The sequence below is a fragment of the Canis lupus genome, chromosome 20, assembly GCF_011100685.1.
Source record: "Canis lupus familiaris isolate Mischka breed German Shepherd chromosome 20, alternate assembly UU_Cfam_GSD_1.0, whole genome shotgun sequence".
In the NCBI taxonomy this organism is placed as follows: domain Eukaryota; kingdom Metazoa; phylum Chordata; class Mammalia; order Carnivora; family Canidae; genus Canis; species Canis lupus.
In genome coordinates this window covers 54,539,629-54,557,898 of record NC_049241.1, presented here as the reverse complement: position 1 = coordinate 54,557,898, position 18,270 = coordinate 54,539,629, and the positions used below count along the sequence as shown (strand labels likewise).

Genomic DNA, 18,270 nt, shown 5'->3' with positions numbered 1-18,270 from the left:
AGAGAGAGGTCATAAAAACCACACTCAGGAGAATCAGACACCACAGATGCAGGGGAAGACATGCTGCCAGATGTTTCTCTTTAGGAGAAAAATACTGAATCACATTTCCAAAGCTCAGGACTATTCAGAAGATGACTGGCAATTTACAAACATTAAAAAAAAAATTGAGATGAAACTCACAATTGAACTAATTTTTAAAAAGCTTTATAGCTGGCTTTATAATGCTTACATTGTGGCTACTGATCACTTTCCACCTCTCTGCTCTGTGCAGAGCAATGCTAGCAGCAGTGCTTGACTCTTGTAGCCAGCTTAGGCTGACCAGTGGGGGTGGAGGCCTGGACAATCACTGTCACTGAGCATCTGCTGGAATTGGGCCTGGCACCTGGTCCACCCCACAGATGCACAAGAAGTCACACTGAATGCTGCAGTGAATGGACGACAGACAAGACAGATAGGGCATGCCACATCTGTCACGGCAACTAGGGACGAAGGAGCCAAGGCAGCAGGGAGGTGTGCTCACAGGACAGCCAAGCCAAGGCCTGCCCGCAGGCCCCATCTTCACCAAAATAGACATGCTCTCTTTTCATGGCCTCAAAAAACTCACTTTTCCTGCAACATGGTCAGCGTACAATTAAAGGGTGTTGCTGAAGGCCAGAGCCCTAGCACACATGACAGGATCACCGGGGTGCATGAGTGACTATACCAGTGTCTTCTTGAGGGCATATGTGTGCCCTGTTGCGAGCTCACTGAGGTTAAGAGGTTGCTCCCTCTGAAGCAAATCTCTCTCTCCTCCTAATCCTGTCTAGAGGAAGCAGGCTCCTTTGATGGTACTTTATGCCTTGCCCTTCCTCTGCGGGAAGCAATGCTCAACTTCAACTTGGTGTATGCCGGAAGACGAAAAGACTCTAAGAGGAGACAGCTTGGCAGGGGCTGGGCAGGGGCAAAAGTTGTGCTGGGGACATGCACCGTGGACAAAGAGAGCCAGGTTTCTGTCAAAAAGAAAGGTAGAAATATGAAGCAGGGAGGCTCAGATGAACCCGGTTGGTGCTGGATATGAAGTACACGTGTGAACCCAGGGTCACCTGCACATGCAGATAGATATGGACAAAGAAGTATGTGTACACATGTGTATGCACATGGGTTTGAGTGTGTGTGTCCCCATTTCTGGGCATCGAGGGGGCCCAAGTGCAGGGACAGTCCAATGGCGGTGAGCCTGCTGAGCACACAGATCTTGTTTCTAGAGACTGGTCTCCACTAAGGACCCTTGTGAGAGACGGTGATTAGCCTGGAGCCTCTTGTTAGGACAAAACAAAGTGCTTAAAAGAATAATGAGTCATAGCAAAAAGACTCAGGAACCTGCTTGATGGGACTCCTGCCAGCCAAATCTGGGACGATTAAAAGAAATTCTGTACTAATAAAGAAATTCTATACTAATAATGACAGAATGTATCCTGTTGACTACAACAGGAATCCACACATCCATCTTGCTGTACAATGTAACAAAGGACTAAGTGGGGAGAAAGGAAAGCTCCCTTACAGAACACCGATGAAGCATACTATTAACGATGAACACAGAAAACCCCCCACTTGGGTGATCCATCTGGGTGATCGATCGTCAGTGATGACTAATCCAAGCAAGAGAACATCGGTGGAGGTGGACACTGGAGGGCAACAGTGACAGGAGAGGGCTTTTGTAGTGTCTCAGAGTATCTCCTCAGAAAAAAGGGGATGATCTCACAGTGGACAAACTGACACAGCCCACACTAACCTAGTGGGCAAATCAGCCCCACGGGTACCAGGACAGGTAAGCACCATGTGCCACCTGGGACAGTGTGTCGTGTGAAGAACACAGCTTCGCTTCTGTGGTAATTCTAGCCCCACGGGCACTACCTGGGTAGAACTACCAGGAATCATTGGATAAACACAGACAGAAAAACTTCTCCAAAATAACTGGCCTGTAATCTTCAAAGCCATAAATGTCAAGGAAAGAATGAGGAAGTATTACAGATAGAGAGATATGTGGTATACGGTCGGGGATCTGATCCCTCTGCCATGAAGGACATCACTGGGACGATTGGGGAAAATTGAATGGGCAAAGGGATGTGGAAGTGCTTTATAAAACTCTTCCATAAATTAACCGGGGGAGCCCCCTGCCAAATTAAAGCTAAAAAATAAAAGGCAGGTAGGCAAGGACAGAAGAGGATAGACTCTACTCTGACTCAGGGACCAGGAAGTGAGGCTGCATCTGTATCCCTCAGCCTGGCCTGGGAACCCCCTTTCCTCAGGACACCCATGTTCTCAATGCTGCAGGACAAAGGTTCTGTGGGGAGATAGAGGGAAGCCGTCACTCACACATCTTAGAGGTGATGGTGAGATCTGTAATCTCAATGGAAATTGACAGCCTGAGGTGATCTAGACATAGGAAGCTGACTGATCCCCTAGGCTAACAGGGCTCTACCTTTCACAATGCTACTTGCTAAGCGAGCACTCAGAGCACTCTGGGGGTTCCCAAGGCTGCTTCCAAACCAAACTCCTCCTCAGAACCTGGTGAAGGGGTCAGCTCAAAACAGCTTGCTTTCAGAGTCAAAATGAATTCTATTGTTTGAAATGGTGCTATTGAATCAACCCCCTAAGTTATAAAAACATCGCCCTCTTGCCAGAGTATGACTTATCTTGCAATGCTTTTGAAGTAGGCAATGAATTTATATAAGGCAGGTTGGGTTACAGAATTCGGGTAGTTGAACTTGCTCATTAAATCTTTTATGAGGAATTTCAGCCACGTGGGAGAAACTTTCAGGAAATCTTGGAGTTGGATCTCTAGTGAAAGACCAAAAAAGGAAGGCTCCATAGTCTTCAGAGGGGTAAGAGCTACTTTCCTTCAAGGTTTAAAGCTGTGATTAAATATGCTTACATATTTATCTGAACAGGTCTAAGAAACATTGATTAATGTGAGAGTCTAATGCGCAGAAATGGGGTCTGGGAAATTCCATCAACCTCATAGCAGTTACCTCATAGCTACCTCTGGGTGGGAGAGGGGGAAGTGGATTCTTTTACTCTATGTATTTCCCATTTGCCTTTTTAAAAAAATGATATGAATGTATTGCTTGTGTACAATTTTGAAAAACGACTAATATACCTCTTTATAACTGCTTTTTGTTTTTGGGGAAAACAAAATAAAACAAAACAAAACCAACACCTTAAAGACTTGTGACCAGGCCCTTCTTGCAGAAACAATAAATTAAGGGCTTATGAAGCCTGCCTCACACTGGATTCCAAATCTATGAGCTGTAGATTTGGGAAAACATTTAGGAACTGAAAAAGAATCCGGTTTTCAAATTGCCCATTCCTGTTCAAGATCTTATTTTACAATAGCAACTGCTTTTCATCCCAGGAAAACCCCCAGTGACTGGCAGTAAAAGGCAGAGGGACATAAGGGCTCACCTGGTTCTGAGTCAGAATTGCCTGCAGATGGCTCGCAGAAGGTTGATGGCATAAAAACATTGTTTTTTGATACTGTCGACAGGGAGGTGCGGGCAGGGAAGGGAACAAGAGGAAAAACAGCGTGAGTAGGCGGGGCACACATGTACTGGAGCACCTCTCCCACCTGAAGGCTCCATCTCCAAGCCCCACTGTAGGAGGCTCAGCATTATGAACCAGGCCTTTAGATGCTGTGGTTGCCTGTCTTATCCTCAAGCCCCTGGCTTTTCCTTGGCCCCCTAGGCCACAACAGAAATCACCTCTCCTCTTCTCTGTTGCACCTCCTGCCACAGACTGTGGCTCCGCAGTACACAGTGAATGGGAAGGAATACAATCCATCACAGGAAGCAGAAGCTCCCTTGTTTCATAGGAATGTCCATGCAACAAGTGAGAGGAGATCTCCTGAAGCCTAACTGCTAACTATCCAGATGGTTCCTCAAGGCCTGCTTGGCGAAGGACATCCCTTCAGGGGGGCCTCGAGCAGTCATGAGCAAGGATGTGGCAACGTCCACAGTGAGTGTTAAGGGAAACAGGAGTGAAATCCAGTGTGTTGCAGGGAGGATCTAGAAAGGACACTAACTTTCTACCTCGTGCCCTCCCATCACATTTGCATTACTTTTATAAGCAGAAACAACCTTCCCGGGTGTCTTTTCCCCGTAAAGTGCTATCCTTAAGGTTTGCAGGTATAAAATGCTTTACATGAACCCACCAATAAGGAACTAGAGATCGTCTCTGAATATATGTGCATCTCTAAGTCTGCACTAGAGAGCTAAGACTGAGAAGATGGACGATGCTGGGGGGCGGGGGTAAGTCAAGATGGGGATGAGAAGGAGCACACAAGTCGATCTGCAGAGCTGTCCCCAGGCTCACAGAACCTCCCACCAAAAAGCCCCAGCATCTCTCTTGACCCTGGGAAACTGCATCTTTGCTGCATCAGCCTTTGTAACAAGTCCCCAGGTTGGTCTGCCAGTCCCCACCTAGAGCTCCACACCCTTGGGCCCAGCCTTCTGTACAGGGTCCCAGCCTGGCCCACCCTTCAATGTTCCACCAAGGCCTCCTCTGGGAGCTCACGGCATTCCATCACCAAAGTGTGTTCCGGGGCCACTTGGTTTGTTATGTACTGTGTGTCTGTGCTTCTCAACCAGACTGCCAAGCTCTTGGCACATGGCTGAAGGGTCAGGAGGACACTGTAATTCCCACTTCTACACCCTCAGGCTAGAGACACAGCCACAAATCTGGGAGGAGGGCATGTAATTAATGGCCAGAGCCCCCAACAGGACCGACAGTCCTCTATTTCAGGGGGACCATTTCTTGGTGCGTCATCTTTGAGTCCACTAGGTGGCGACCCTCTGTTAAGTGTCACTGGTTCCAGAAGGGAGCATCTCCAGCTTTACTCCTGACAGAGATGGTGTCTCAGGTGGGTGCTAACTGGGTGTGGACAGGAGACAGACACCAAGGGGGAGGCGGGCTCATCAGTGCAGATGCTCTCACTGACCGGCAACGGTGTGCAATGGTTACCTGACTGTGAAGGTGGGAACTGGGTTAAAGAGGATGTTCTTTCTCGCTTGACAGGAGGGCAGTAATTTCCATCTTCTCGGTCGGAATCTACAGAAAATGAGGAGAAGGAGGAGAGAATCAGGCTGCTTCTACTTTTACTACCAAGGAAGATGAAACGTTTTAGAGATTTCCTCACCTTCTCCGCCTTCAGGGCTGGAGCCTCCAGTTGGCCTCTGAAATGAGAGCACATGGCAGGGCGGTAAGCAAGGGCCAGGCTGCCCAGCACCCAGCAGCTTGAGCTCCGTCATGAAGGGATCCTGAAACGCCATGCTGAGGGCCAACTCCCTGAGCTCAGGCACCCAAGTTGTGGACAGACTTTTAACCTAATGCTCAAAAATCCCCCCAGGAACCTTCTGAGCCTGCCTTATGAGGCCACAGGCTGAGGAGTCCTCCTAAGGGCTGAGAATGCATTTACCGCAAAGATCGGTTTCTATGTCTCTCCACCGGTCACAGCTAATGGCGTGCTACCCCCCAACTCAAGCACCATAAAATGTTATCTGGCTGAAATTAATTCTGCCAAGAGCTGGCAAGCAACCTGCTCCATGCTGGAGGGCAGCAGGGCTGCTTAAAATGGTTGCCTAACAGTGGATCGTAGCAATTTCTGTTCCTTGCCCCGGCATGTTCCATGGCACGGAACCCTGTTTCAAGGTGGACCAGGATTTCCAGAGCAACAGAGAATTTCAATGCCTTGGACCTAAGTCTGCTGCAAAGGTTCAGAACACAATCGTCAAACATAACTCAACAGACAACACAACCTACTGAAAAGCACAAGTGAAGACAGAAGGTGGCTGAAGAATTTCCACAACTTTTAGTTTTAGAATGTGAACAACTAGCCATCAAGAAGCCTTAAAACGAGCCCTGCTCCCATTCCCAGATAATATCCAATCCCTCACAGACCTACAACTCTTCAGAACTAAGCAGCCAGAAGCACACGTCCAGGGGTGAACATCACTCCTCCCGGGGCACTCTTGTGAGAGCAAGCGGAGGAGCCAATTTTCTTATTTTCAGAAAAGTCCCTAAAGTCCAAGTTTAGCCAAACGAGGACCACCTGCATTGAGGAGCTGTTAGGAATTAGATGAGGCATGCCTGGGAAAGTGCTCTGCTAGCTGCAGGGTGGAGTGGAACCACAGCAACTGCCCTAAATAACACAGATAATGAGCTGTGAGCCCCAGGCAGCACTTTCTCCATAAGGGCCACAGAGGGACCTTCAGCTTCTTGGGCCATATGCATACTCCACTATCTTAGCTTGCAGACAGAGGCCTGGAGTTTGCGGACCTCATCCTAAGAGACTGGGAGAGAAAAGGATCCCAACCTGGACTCTCTCCTGTGTGGACCGACAACTTGGGTTTGGGTCAGAAATGCAAGCTTGGGCTGCTTGCTCGTGTCTGTTCTAAGCGCTCGCTGCAAGCCTCTGTGAAAGGGCGAGGACTGCTGTCCTCATGTCTGCACCAGGTGATCCAAGGAGGCCATCCATCAAAGTGCTTGGGAAACAAACCCCTCATAACACAACGGGGTTCAACAGTCCTTGGGGCAACTGTGAACATACCACTGGGCCCCAGATGAAATGGAGGAGTCAAGGGGGGATTCCAATGGGCACAACCCAGTGGCCAGACCATGAGGGCAGAGTGTGAAGGTGCTCAACCCCTCTGGAAGGCCTACAGAGCTTCCTCTCTCCCAGTTCTGACACCTCCTGAAGGCACATCTTGGGCAAATCATTTCACTCGCTCAGGCTTCTGTCTCCTCGCTTGGGAAATGGGGGTGCCAACATCCCCCCCGCAGGGAGATGGAAGGCATCAGTGGGATAAGCAGGGAGGCAGCAGTCCTTGTGACCGGACACCTGGCCATGGCTGACACCCAGGGCGCTCTCAGCAAGCTTGCTTCTGCTGGATGTTATGCCTCTGGGAAGGGCATGACAAGAGTCGGGATGTGGAGTCATGTCCTAGGGCAGCCAGATGTGGAAGGCACGGTGGTGGACCTGGATGCGTTAAGCAGTTCCCCAGCCCAGGACTAAGTGTTGGGGGGTTGCTGAGACACATACTCTGGCAGGGCTTTCCTCTTACTGGGTCCAGGTCTGCAGGGGCATCTCATGACACAGAGCCATGACACTGGCACAGCAGGCATTTTCTCTGGGACTATCCCCTTCCTTGGGTAACATCACTAAGGTGCAAACTTCAGGTACCTCCTTCCTATTCCTTCACAGTGGCAGGGCCCACTCCGAGCTCTGGTTCCATGGCTCTTGGCTTCTCTCCTGTCATTCAACAAACATCCCAGCTGTACCAACTCCACATGTGGCAGCCTCTTGGATCCTGGGGGACCTGCCGCTTTGAGAGCAACTTCTGGGATCTGGAAATGGCCTTGCAGACACTCATCAGCTGACTTTTCACTCTGCTCGCTCTTCCCTGGCTTCTCACATGAGAACCCCTGCGCCCCTGCCCTGGTCCTGTGGCCTCACTGCCCCCTGCACTCCTCTGTACCTCTCACTGATTGTGTGATCTGTGTCAGGGTCCCTCACTACCTCAAGTCCCAGGAGGGCAATGGCCCTCAGCACACAGTGGGAGCTCAGCTGGCATTTGTCCAGTGAAGGGACACAAATCACAGGTGCTCTGTGGGCCTCAGAAACGCCCTAAGGCAGGTGTCCCTGTGTTATACACAGAACAGTGGCACCCCCTGCCCTATCAATGGCCCCAAAAGCTTGTCAGACCCCAGCTTCCTGTTTCCTCAGCTGCTGAAAAGGGTATTCCTCCACCGTCCCCATCCTAAGAGGCCTCCGCACCCAGCTTTCCTTTGCCCCACTGGCTAGCTGGGCTCACCTCCACGTGTGTGGATTTCCAGAAATGTACAGATTTCTAATTTCATTCCACTAAGGTTGGAAAAGACCCGGCATGATTTCAGTCATTTGAAATTTTTCAAAATTTGTTTTGTGGCCTAGCACACAGTCTGTCTGCCCTGGACGAGGTCCTGAGCACTCTGTAGCTCAGTGTTGCTAGGCCAGCGGGGTTTAGAGCACTATCCAGGCCCTCTCTGTTCTCCATCTTCCTTCCCAACGCTCTGGTGATGACTGGAGTGGGGTGCTGGGCTTGCCAAGACCATGACTGAACAGTCTATTCTCCCTTCAGTTCTGTTTTTGCTTTGTGTATTTTGGGGCTCTTAATGACATGTAACTTTCTTAATTAACTATGCCAACACCACCCCAAACCTCTCAGGAATCAGTCTCCTTTAGAATTTGATGAGTGCGCCAGGGGCCGCTCCGCAGAAGTGTGTCCAGACCAGGAGCTGAGGTCTTTGGGTACCCCTGCCCCGTCCACCCTGAACCCCCTCTCCTTGCTGTCGTGCTGCAGCTTTGCTGTCTCCCTCCCGTTTTTTGAACATGCCAACACTATTCCTGCCCCAACGTTCCTTCCGTGTGTGCTACCTCCAAGATAAGATCTGGGATGCACTTCCTACAGGTCCACTCAGTGTGGCCTTGCCAAGGCCTTTCCCAGCCTCCTCCAAGGGTGGAACCGAGCTCACTCACTGCCCCACCAACCAGCAAGCGGAAGCTGCTCCTTTCCACCCCAGTGCCCAGTCTCCCTTGGGCCTCTACCAGCTGGAAAAGATCTAATGTGTCTGGCTGTTCTGCTCACAGCTCAGACATACAACCCCCACGATGCTGTGCACAAAAGTCGATCAGCATGTATTCACTGCACAAATGGAGCGTGAGTTAGTCACAGCCCCTTTGGTGACCCAGAGAAGGAAAGTACCTGGCCAGACAAGATCCAGAGGCAGGAGACCCTCAAACTCATACCCCAAATCTCTTCTAAGAGGCATGTGGCTGGCCTTTTGGTCCTGGAAAGGCTGAGAGGTCAAGGCCAGGGAAGGACCTTCCAGAAGCTGCTGGAACCTCCTGTAGGGTCTGAGCTAGCCAACTCAGAAGCTAAGCTGATGCCAGCAGCATTCCTCGATAGGAGCCAGCATAAGGAAGCAAGGAGACAGAATGTATGAGAAGTCACTTCTGCTTGCTTTGGATATGCCAACTCTTCCAGAAATCCTCAATAGTTCCCTGTGTGAGAAGCCTGATGTCTGCATCCCCAGCCCGCCAACTGTGCTGGAGGTCTGAGCTTGCTGTCTGGCTGTCTCATGCTGTCTTCTCACAAAACAGGGGTGAAGCAACTCCCCGTTAAGCCACCCCCGGCCCAAAACAAGGCCAACGCCGGCTCCACACACTTTGCACAAACGCAGCAGCCTGGCAGTCAGGGGCCACCCGTCATCCCAACTGAGGGAGACACTACACAGGGGCCAGCTGAGAACAATGCCTGGGACATACACAATGCCTGCGGGGCTGTGCCCCGCAGCTACAACTCCTTGGACCCAGAAGCCTGCATCCAAAACCACTGCCATGGGGACTCCTGTGAGGAGGACTCTCAGAACAGGCTTCCAGGGTTCCTCTTTGCGGGGGAGCTAGGGCAGAAGCACAGATGTGAAAGTCCCATTTCCTCCTTTGTCTCTTCCCACACTGGAATCTACTTCTGTGAGGCTGAGGGCTTCAGGAATGATACGTAGGGGAAGCTGGAGTCAGTGCACATTTGAGACACCATGATGAACCTATCTCAAATCAACACTTACATAAGGGAGGCAAAAAGAAAGAAGCCCAAAGAGAATCCTTCATTTCATTTCCCTGGTGTCAGAAAGCATGAATGGGGGAAATGGGCTTATAGAAGATGCAAAGCCCCCACAATGGTGGCTGCTGTGGACAGGTGGGAAGAACTGCAGAAGTGGCAGCGCTCTCTTCTCAGAGCCACAGAAACATGGGGGCACCTGCTCATTCTATGAGGTGTGCATGTCCCTGCTCCCAAGTACAAAATAGGTAGTAACGTCTAATAGTAGTAACAGGACCCTGGAACTGTAGATGTGGGAAAGTTCAGTTCTTTGTAAAGGATGAAACAGTGAAAATTTACCATCATTACATTTATGAAGGAGTTCCTCTGCCCCCCCAATCCCCCACAGCCAGCCCTGAAAAAATATGGCTGTCATGAGGCTGCCTGGTGTGGCCTCAAGGAGGACAAAGGTGCTGGGCCAGTCCAAGGGGAAGGAATGGAGCTGGACATTGTCTCAGAAGCTGACCCACAGACCCACAAGGAGAGTAAGCAGGAATTAACAGCACTCACAGCCTTCCTGACTTCCCAGAAAACACCAGAAAACAAGACCAAGCCAGACACCGTTTGGCCCACCTGGGCCTCAGTAATTCTGATATGGACTGACCAGTTGGAAAGCTCGGCTGCCCACAGCTGTAGGAAAATGGATTGCAGGGATGAAAAAAATCAATCAAAGGAGGGGCCCACTAATACATCCTTGTCTTCAAATGGACTACTGGCCAATTCTATGCTGTTTACATTGCTCCTAAGGTGACCAGTTCAGAAGGTTTTACCAAACAGGCAGACACTGAAGAAAGACCAAGAGCTGTGGTCTCCAAAGGTCTGAATGTTGGGTGGGAGCAGAATGAGGGTCAAATCCCATGCAGAAGCCGGAAGATGAGGGAAGCTGTCCAGCTATGGGTCTGGTTCCAGAACCTGTCTAAGCTTCCTGGTGGGTCTAATAAACACATTTCAGGCTCCACAGGGCCTTGGCTCCAAGCTTCAGTCCGGGGGACTTAAGCCAGGCTCAGAGTAAGCACTAAGAGCTGCCTGCTTTCTCCGGGTCAGAGAACTTCATCTGGATGTGGTTTGGTCTTCTCCAAGCTGTCTTCTGAAAGCCAGTAAGTCTGATATATAGAGGCTTGTTCCCGGTACTGAGTCTTTGATGGCCAGAGTTGGGGAGACTGAAAGACGAGCAAGCCCTTTGTAAGCAATAATTTAGCAAGCCACTATTTATCATAAAGAACTTGTAGCTTTACGTTCCCTCGAGGGATCATGCAATAAAGAACAGACTAAACGTGATGGGCGAGACTGGCTGGGTAAGGGTGAGTGGTTTCCTGAACTCCAGTGTGGTACTGGGCAAGATCTAAATCTGTTTGGATGCAAAAGCAACTAGTCTTAGCTAACCAAAGAATCACCTCACTCCAAGAGGATGCTGGGATCAGGCCCATCTGCCTTGATTTATGCCCTAATTGACCTAAAAAATGTTTACTTTGCCTTGAACACACCCAATTACTCAAAGAAAGCCAGCTAATGGGAGCCAGTGGCAACAAGCTAGAGTCTTCTGTGCTGAGAGCCCAATGGAGCGAGCCCCCGTTGGTTCAGAGCTGTCACCAAATATTGCGACACTGGCATTGCCGAGATTCTGATGGTACTGGGGATTCCTACAGTTACGAATGCTAAAACCAAATAGCACATGTGCGTGTCACATGCATGGCCTTCACCTCTATGCTGGGACATCCATCAACTGCTCCCCCTACTCCTAACGTCCTCCCACAGTGACCTACAACCCATCTTAAGGTTCTCTACCATTAACACTTGACCTTGCAGGGCTGGGCTGGGGATGGTTTGAATTTGTTGGGATTAGAGCCTTTGACTCAAAGTTCACAAGAATTGAGAAGTCGAGTCCCATTGGCCAGGACTCAGGAATCCACATCTGGCCTGGCCATAGGCAGAAGGTGAGACCCCCTTAGGTGCCTCTGGAGGAGCAGCTGCTGTGCCTCAACCTCTGTGACCTACCCATTTGCTGCTCTCAATCGAAAACCCTTAGCCCCTTCAGTTAGAGGTGCTCTATAAGCTTGCTGTTCAAACCAGGCAGCAGCAAAAGGTCCTGGAGCCTCTTGGGCAGATCCACATGAAGGTCATCTGTTCTTGGAACTGAGAACATGATTTCCTGTGTTTCCAAAGGCCGAAAGCACAATAACTCAGAACGCTCAACTCAGGAGAAGGTTCCAGGAGCTGTTTGGCCCTGAACCGAAAAAGTGATCACCTCCTCATTCTTGCTCTGTCAGTTCTAGTATTCTCACAAGAGTTGTGCCCCTAGAACACTGTGGTGGAGTGCCTCCTGGCTGGAATCTTTACTGGGCCCAAACCCATTTGTATGCCATGAGGGACTGCCCCGTTACTCCCACCTGGCACACTGTAAAGACCGTTCCTTCTTTTCCCACCACATAAACTCTTCCAAAATGTCAAAACTGGCCTCCAATCTCACCTTTGCTGGACTTCACTTCTTCCTGTGTGCCCCAGGGTTTGGTGGCTGTAACTGAATTTTAATGATTTGCTTAAAACACAGGGGACTAGTGATGTGACACAAGGGATAGCTAAAGGTCTGGGAGTGTGATGCCCTGGACGGCTGCCCAGTGCTTGGTGTGTAGAGCAGTGTGCCTTGTTTCCTGCCACGAGAATGGGAGGGGGGCTTAGGTACCCACATGAAGTTTTCAATCCTGAATGTAGGATGATGTTTACCTTTCCCATTTTATCAACCTCCAAACACTCAAGACATTTCTTGTTCTCGAGAGTTCACAATCTTCTCCACCTATAATCTTCAAAAGCCTTCTCAATACAAAGATAAAGGGCTCAAGGGGTTCCCTCTGGATTCAAAGGAAGAGTCTTTTCTTCTTCCTGCTTTGATTGAAGACAAGCAGTTCACAGCCTAACCACAGTCCAAATACAATTGGTCTTGCAAAGCAGTCTGCCTTAGACACCTCTTCTTCCTCTAGATCAAGGAAGTCGGGGCTTCTGTTGTTTCTAAGACCCTGAACCTGAATGCCCAAATTCAGGGAGAGGAGAAAGAAAAATGGAAGGACGGAGGGGGAGGGTCTACCCCATTACTCAATCCCTCTTTTGACCCCTCATGACTCTTTCAGGAAACAGGATTAGCTTCTCGCTACGGGCGCATATACATTCCCCCATTCAGAAAGTCAATGTAAAAGGGGACTCTTTTTCCTGACTTTTTTGGCAGCAAGAATTAAAGGGAGCTGCAGAGATCGTGACCACCTTTTTCAGTTATCATCAGCCGCTTGTGATTAAGGGTCTGGATCTGAGTAACCCAAAGGGAAAGGGGCTGGTCTGGGTTGGGACCCCCAGGCTGTGGAGTGCTGGGTGGAGGTGGACTTACCCCTGCCAGTTCTCGCGGGAAAGGAAGAAGCTGGGCTTCAGGAGTGCTGGCTGAAGCGCTAGCAGGGGCAGGAGGCTCTAGGGCATGCTCACCAGCTGACTCGGGGTGACCCGTGCCATGGTGGGGGGCCTCAGCCTCCCCCCGAGGCTCCTCTCCCGAATCCGACAAGTCTTTTTGCTCTGCAGAGGACTGGGAGCAAAAAAGACAATTTTCCTTCAATGTAAATAAAGGCTGTAACATGGGGCAGGGGGTGGGCAGGGATCGAAGGGCTGGAGACGTTCAGACTTCGGCAGCTCCTGCCTGGGAGGATGAGCCAAGAAAGCCGGCATACGCTGTCGTGTTTTGCTCAACAAAACTGGCCCTCCATAATGAGAGAATGGAAAATGAACGTGGAATTGGCTACAGTTTAACTTTGCAGGAGGCCTGGGCCCCCATTTTCAAAACAGGAAGCATGGAGTTACCATGCTTATGGTCTGTGAGTGAGGAACACTCTTGGTGACCAAAATGGGGACGGTGCCTCAATCAGAGGGAAACGGGGGTGGGGGGGTTATGTCTAACTGGCCCTAAGGGTTAATGACCCATCTCTGCAAGGATACTGATGAAGGAAGTTGGCCTTCAGCACCATTTCTGTCCACTAAGGTGGGGAAGGCAAGCCTGGAATAGCACACAGCTACAAAACGGGGCATATGGAGTTCACAGGCTTGTGCGTTCTGCTCTAGTGCTTCCAGCACCTTTTAATTCATTCCGCTTAAACCTGAGATCAAGGGGTGCCTGGGTGGCTCAGGTTATGAGTCTTAGGGTCTTGGGATCGAGACCCATGTCTGGCTCCCTGCTCAGCAGCAGTCTGCTTCTCCCTCTGTTTCTGCCCCCACTCATGCATGTGCTCTCTTTCTATCAAACAAATACAATCTAAAAAAAAAAAACAAAAACAAAAAACAAAACCCAGAAAAAAACAAACAAACCCCAAAACCTGAGATCAAGGCAACGGTTTTTTGCCTCAATGAGTACAGATGTGTGGTGACCAAACCAGCTGGCTGAGACATGGAGAGCTGGTTTCATATCAGATGGGTGGGAGTTCGGCTGGAGGAGGGAGCTCCTTGGCCTAGGATTCTCCCACGTTCATTCACCCCAAGCACTGTGGCAAGGGTGTATTTAGAAAATATCCAGCACAAGAGAAAGCTGGTTCTGGAAGTCTTTGTCCTGGAAAGTATAACATCCCTGGCATCCTTTGAGGTGGTTCCTGGGACTTTGGAGGGGCTCCCACGGACCCAGAGCTCTGTGGCCAAGACTCTTTCCTTGAGGAATGGGTTATAAAACTGGTATCCTGGAAGAGATAGGCCCTGGTCCCCAAATCTCCCACTTGGCATCATCCACAACGTGGAGTCATTTCTCTCACTTTGTGAACTAAGTGGCTGCCCTGTGTCTTTCCACAGACCTGGCCACATTTATTCTGAGTGTGAAGTGACTAAAACCTCTTTATTTATTTATTTTAAAAAATATTTTATTTATTTATTCATGAGAGACACACAGAGAGAGTCAGAGACAGAGGCAGAGGGAGAAACAGGCTCTGTGCAAGGAGCCCGATGTGGTACTCGATCCCAGATCCCAGGGATCATGCCCTGAGCTGAAGGCAGATGCTCAATCGCTGAGGCACCCGGGCTGCCCAAAAACATCTTTAAATAGGGCCTGGGACCTAGTTCTTAAAGGTGAACCTGATAGATGAAAGGGACTCTATAAAGAGGATTCAAGAGAACTTTCAAACATTCTGAGGAAGGCAAATGCAACAAAATGTTAACTCATCCATATATCTAAAAAGCCACCAAAATTGATTCTTCCTATCCAGGGGAGATACACACACACAAAGGCCTTCCTTCTCATGCTGTTCCTCAAACCTGCTCAGGATATGAAAGATGGTCCACGTGCCAACACCCTATAAGAGAAAATTAAACCCAGACCTTTGTGGAAAACAGCCTATCTCTAACTAGAACCACTTGGGATTTTGTTTTTCAATGCCTGCTTTTAGGGCACAAGTGTTCAAATGCCCTGGAGGTACTGAACTTGAAATGAAGCCTAAATTGGTGGACCAAAAAGAAACATGTACGCCATCCCAGCATTTTCTACTTGGGGCTGGAGTGTTTTTGCTGGACAAGAAAAGTGAGCTCTAGAGAACCAAGATAAGAGCTGTAGTTCTTCAACATGTTTGTTAAAATCAGACATCAAGATTTTGATAGCTTTTGACACATCATCCTAAAATACACATGGCTGACAAAAGCCAAAAAACACACCCATACACACAGGGTAGGCTTGTTACATCAACAGTAGGTCTAAACATACTGTGACAGTGCTTTCAGGGACACCTTACTTCCTGCTTAGCACGTCTGCAACTGCTTTCTTTCTTCTAAACGGATGCCACCCCGAAAGTACAACCTCAAAGCCTCACCTGTTCAGATGAACTTTTGGAAGATAAAGTCTTTGAAACAAACAGTCGTCACAGTCAATGAAACAACCTCTTTCTAAGAAGATTCAAAATTCTTCACATCAAAAAGAAAAAAACTTTCCATGTAAAGCAGTTAAGAAAAAAAGTCTCATTTTTGCCATTAAAACCAGAAATGCATAAATATAAGCAGTTCATGAAGAGCGCCCTCTTGAGGAAGCATGAAAACACGGAAGGAAGGACGGACAATTCCATGCCATTAGCAGGGCTCTGGGTCTGGATTTTAGGCCTCAGGACTGGAGTTCAAACTGTCAACCGCTTTCTCAAGCTGGGAACAACAGGGACATCTGACAACCTGTCCTAAGACCAAGTGACTGGCCACTGCCACCAATCTGTAGTCTGCTGTAAATACAACTTGGGCCTTTGATGGGACAGAAAGCACCATGTGGCTTTGCTATTAACAAAAACAAAAAAAAATGCCTGGCCTAACAGCTTCATTTTTTTCTTTTGGTTTCAAATCTCTTCCCTCAATCATGATTCTATAATAACAGCTGGGCCTGTGGAGAGCTCTCCTTGGAGGGGGTGGGGAACACGAGCTCTTTGAAGCACAGCCCATTGGGTGGTTCAGAGATTGTTCACTGAAAGGCAAGTCAGTGGTGCCAACGGCTGACGATGGGACTTCTTGATCTTTGCGGATCAGGAAATGTCTCAAAAAATAGCTATAAGGGACATCTGGGTGACAATTTGGTTAACATAATTACAGACAATATATACTGAAGGCCTGAATTTCTGAATTAACAATCATTCTCTTAGGACTGACAGTAGCAGTGGGGCCACAGAAGAATGTCTCTTATTCCCAGGAGCTGCCTGCAGAAGGATTTAGGGGAGAGCATCAGATGGACATGACTTATAGATAGGTGCTTCTGGCATTTACGACCAAGATGTTGCTGATGAAGCCAGGTGAGTGAGGGACACCCAAGTGTCATGGCACCATTCTTTTGACTTTTCTGAGGACCTGAATATTTTTGAAATACAAATTTGAAGAGAAAAGGAGAAAACAGCTACAGCAGCCCATATAGCCTGTTCCCTACTCTGCTTTTGCAGCGTGAAGGGCAGATGGGCTGGAATGTCGGCAAGACAGGAACTGAAAGAGGCTCAAACTCTCATTTCTGTCCGAGGCACCACGGCTGCTCCCTGCAGCTCTGCGTGCCCATCTCCCTTGAAATGGGAAGCCGAGGAGAAACAAAGCTGGCTGTCTCAGCTATGCTGCTGGCTCTCTGCCTTACTTCCGAGCTGTCCTAAGCAGCAGAGAAAGAAGGAAGATTCCACTTTCCACCTGATAGCTCAGAAAGCTGCTCTCCCGGACAGTTACAGAGGCTCTTCCTTTGTAAACATGCAGCAGTTTCACGCATCTTGCCGGTGATGCTGTCCCAGAGGCACGACAGGAGCGGAGAGCTGAACTCTGAAGAGCTGGGGATCAGTTATTTTTAGAAGCCCATTTATAGTTGGCTCTGAGTCAATATTTTGATAAGAACTACATTTGCACATTTTAAGATGATGATGAGCAGTTTCCTAGCTACTCTTCTGATTCAGCTTCACCCCAACCTTCTGGAGGGCATACATGTAAGTTAGCCTTTGAATGACAAGGCAATAGACAAGAACCACCTCAATTGTGAAAACAGTACTGAAGTGGAAATTAGGACTTCAAATATTACATTTTAGTGTCTCCTTCTGCTGGTTGTCCGAAAGTCTTAGATTTAAATAATTATTAATTCCTATTACTTGTTTTAAGTCTGGGGTTGGCAAACTTTTTCTGTAAAGGGTCAGCCACTAAATATTTTTGACTTTGTGGGCCATATGTCTTCATCCAAATTACTTCACTCCACTGTCACAGTGGGAAAGCAGCCTTGGCTACTGGGAACAGGGTGGGCATGACTGTGTGCCAATAAAACTCTACTTATAAAAACAGGTGTTGGTGGCAGGCCTTAGTTTTGCAGACCTATTTAAAAGTAGTTTGAACAATTATAGTAAAATTCAAAATTCTAGAAAATCCTGGTTTTACAGAAAACCAGAAAGAAGCAACTTTCACAAATTAAAACAGAAATTGAACACAGGCATTTCTAAAAGCTAGCAGAAAAGCATCAGCCCTTCCACAGTGAGTGAAGCTCCAAAAGACAAATGATAAAAATACATGTAATTAAGTTATATGTATTGGTCAGGGCCCAAGGCAGAGGAGATCACAGAGGGTGATGTGTCTTGAAAATACCACCTAGAAAGCTGAAACAAAACAGGAAGAATGTTTCCTCGGGTGTTGTGATTCTTTATCTTTAGCAAAAGAATAAAAGAATAACAATGGGAGTTTAATATGAGAGCAAGCCTAGCAGATCAGCCCCGGCTCACAAAGAAGGTACCCTGCAAAGGGGTACATGTGTGTGGGGGTGGATAGGGCAGCCATTTATCCCTCCTGCCCCCTGTACACACATGCTCTCTTCCTGGCCCTTGAACACAGTCCAGGACAACCTGGGCCACACAGAAGTCTGGCCTCTCTTCTCAGACTGAGAGGTGGGGTCTAGGAGCAGTAGCTGGGCTGCCAGGAATCCCAAATCTCTAGACCAGTAGCCCCCAACATCAGAGCTGGCCATTGAGTGGGGGATTGGGGATCCACCAGAGCACCTCACCTGTGGATCACAAGTCTCCAGAGAGAGAGAGAGAGAGAGATTCTCTCAAATCAATAAGATGCAAACAGATTTCAAAACACATGAGAGTCCAGCGCGGCACTTTGGTCACTCACTCCA

At 48.7% G+C, this 18,270-nt stretch overlaps 1 protein-coding gene across 10 annotated transcripts in view; it reads right to left on the bottom strand.

Moving 5' to 3' along the window:
* RANBP3 (RAN binding protein 3) overlaps window positions 1-18,270 on the bottom strand; it is a 53,980-nt gene that overhangs the window by 15,079 nt on the left and 20,631 nt on the right. For 2 of the 10 annotated variants that reach the window (XM_038567613.1, XM_038567612.1), the window contains exons 3-6: window positions 13,042-13,230; window positions 5,171-5,207; window positions 4,996-5,082; window positions 3,442-3,513 (exon numbers count right to left, since the gene is read on the bottom strand). In XM_038567613.1, the coding sequence (XP_038423541.1) occupies window positions 3,442-3,513; window positions 4,996-5,082; window positions 5,171-5,207; window positions 13,042-13,230 (385 nt within the window). Of the gene's footprint in view, window positions 1-3,441; window positions 3,514-4,995; window positions 5,083-5,170; window positions 5,208-12,389; window positions 12,549-13,041; window positions 13,231-18,270 lie in introns of those variants that run through there. The other 8 variants (XM_038567614.1, XM_038567615.1, XM_038567619.1 and 5 more) reach the window with 6 other exon arrangements.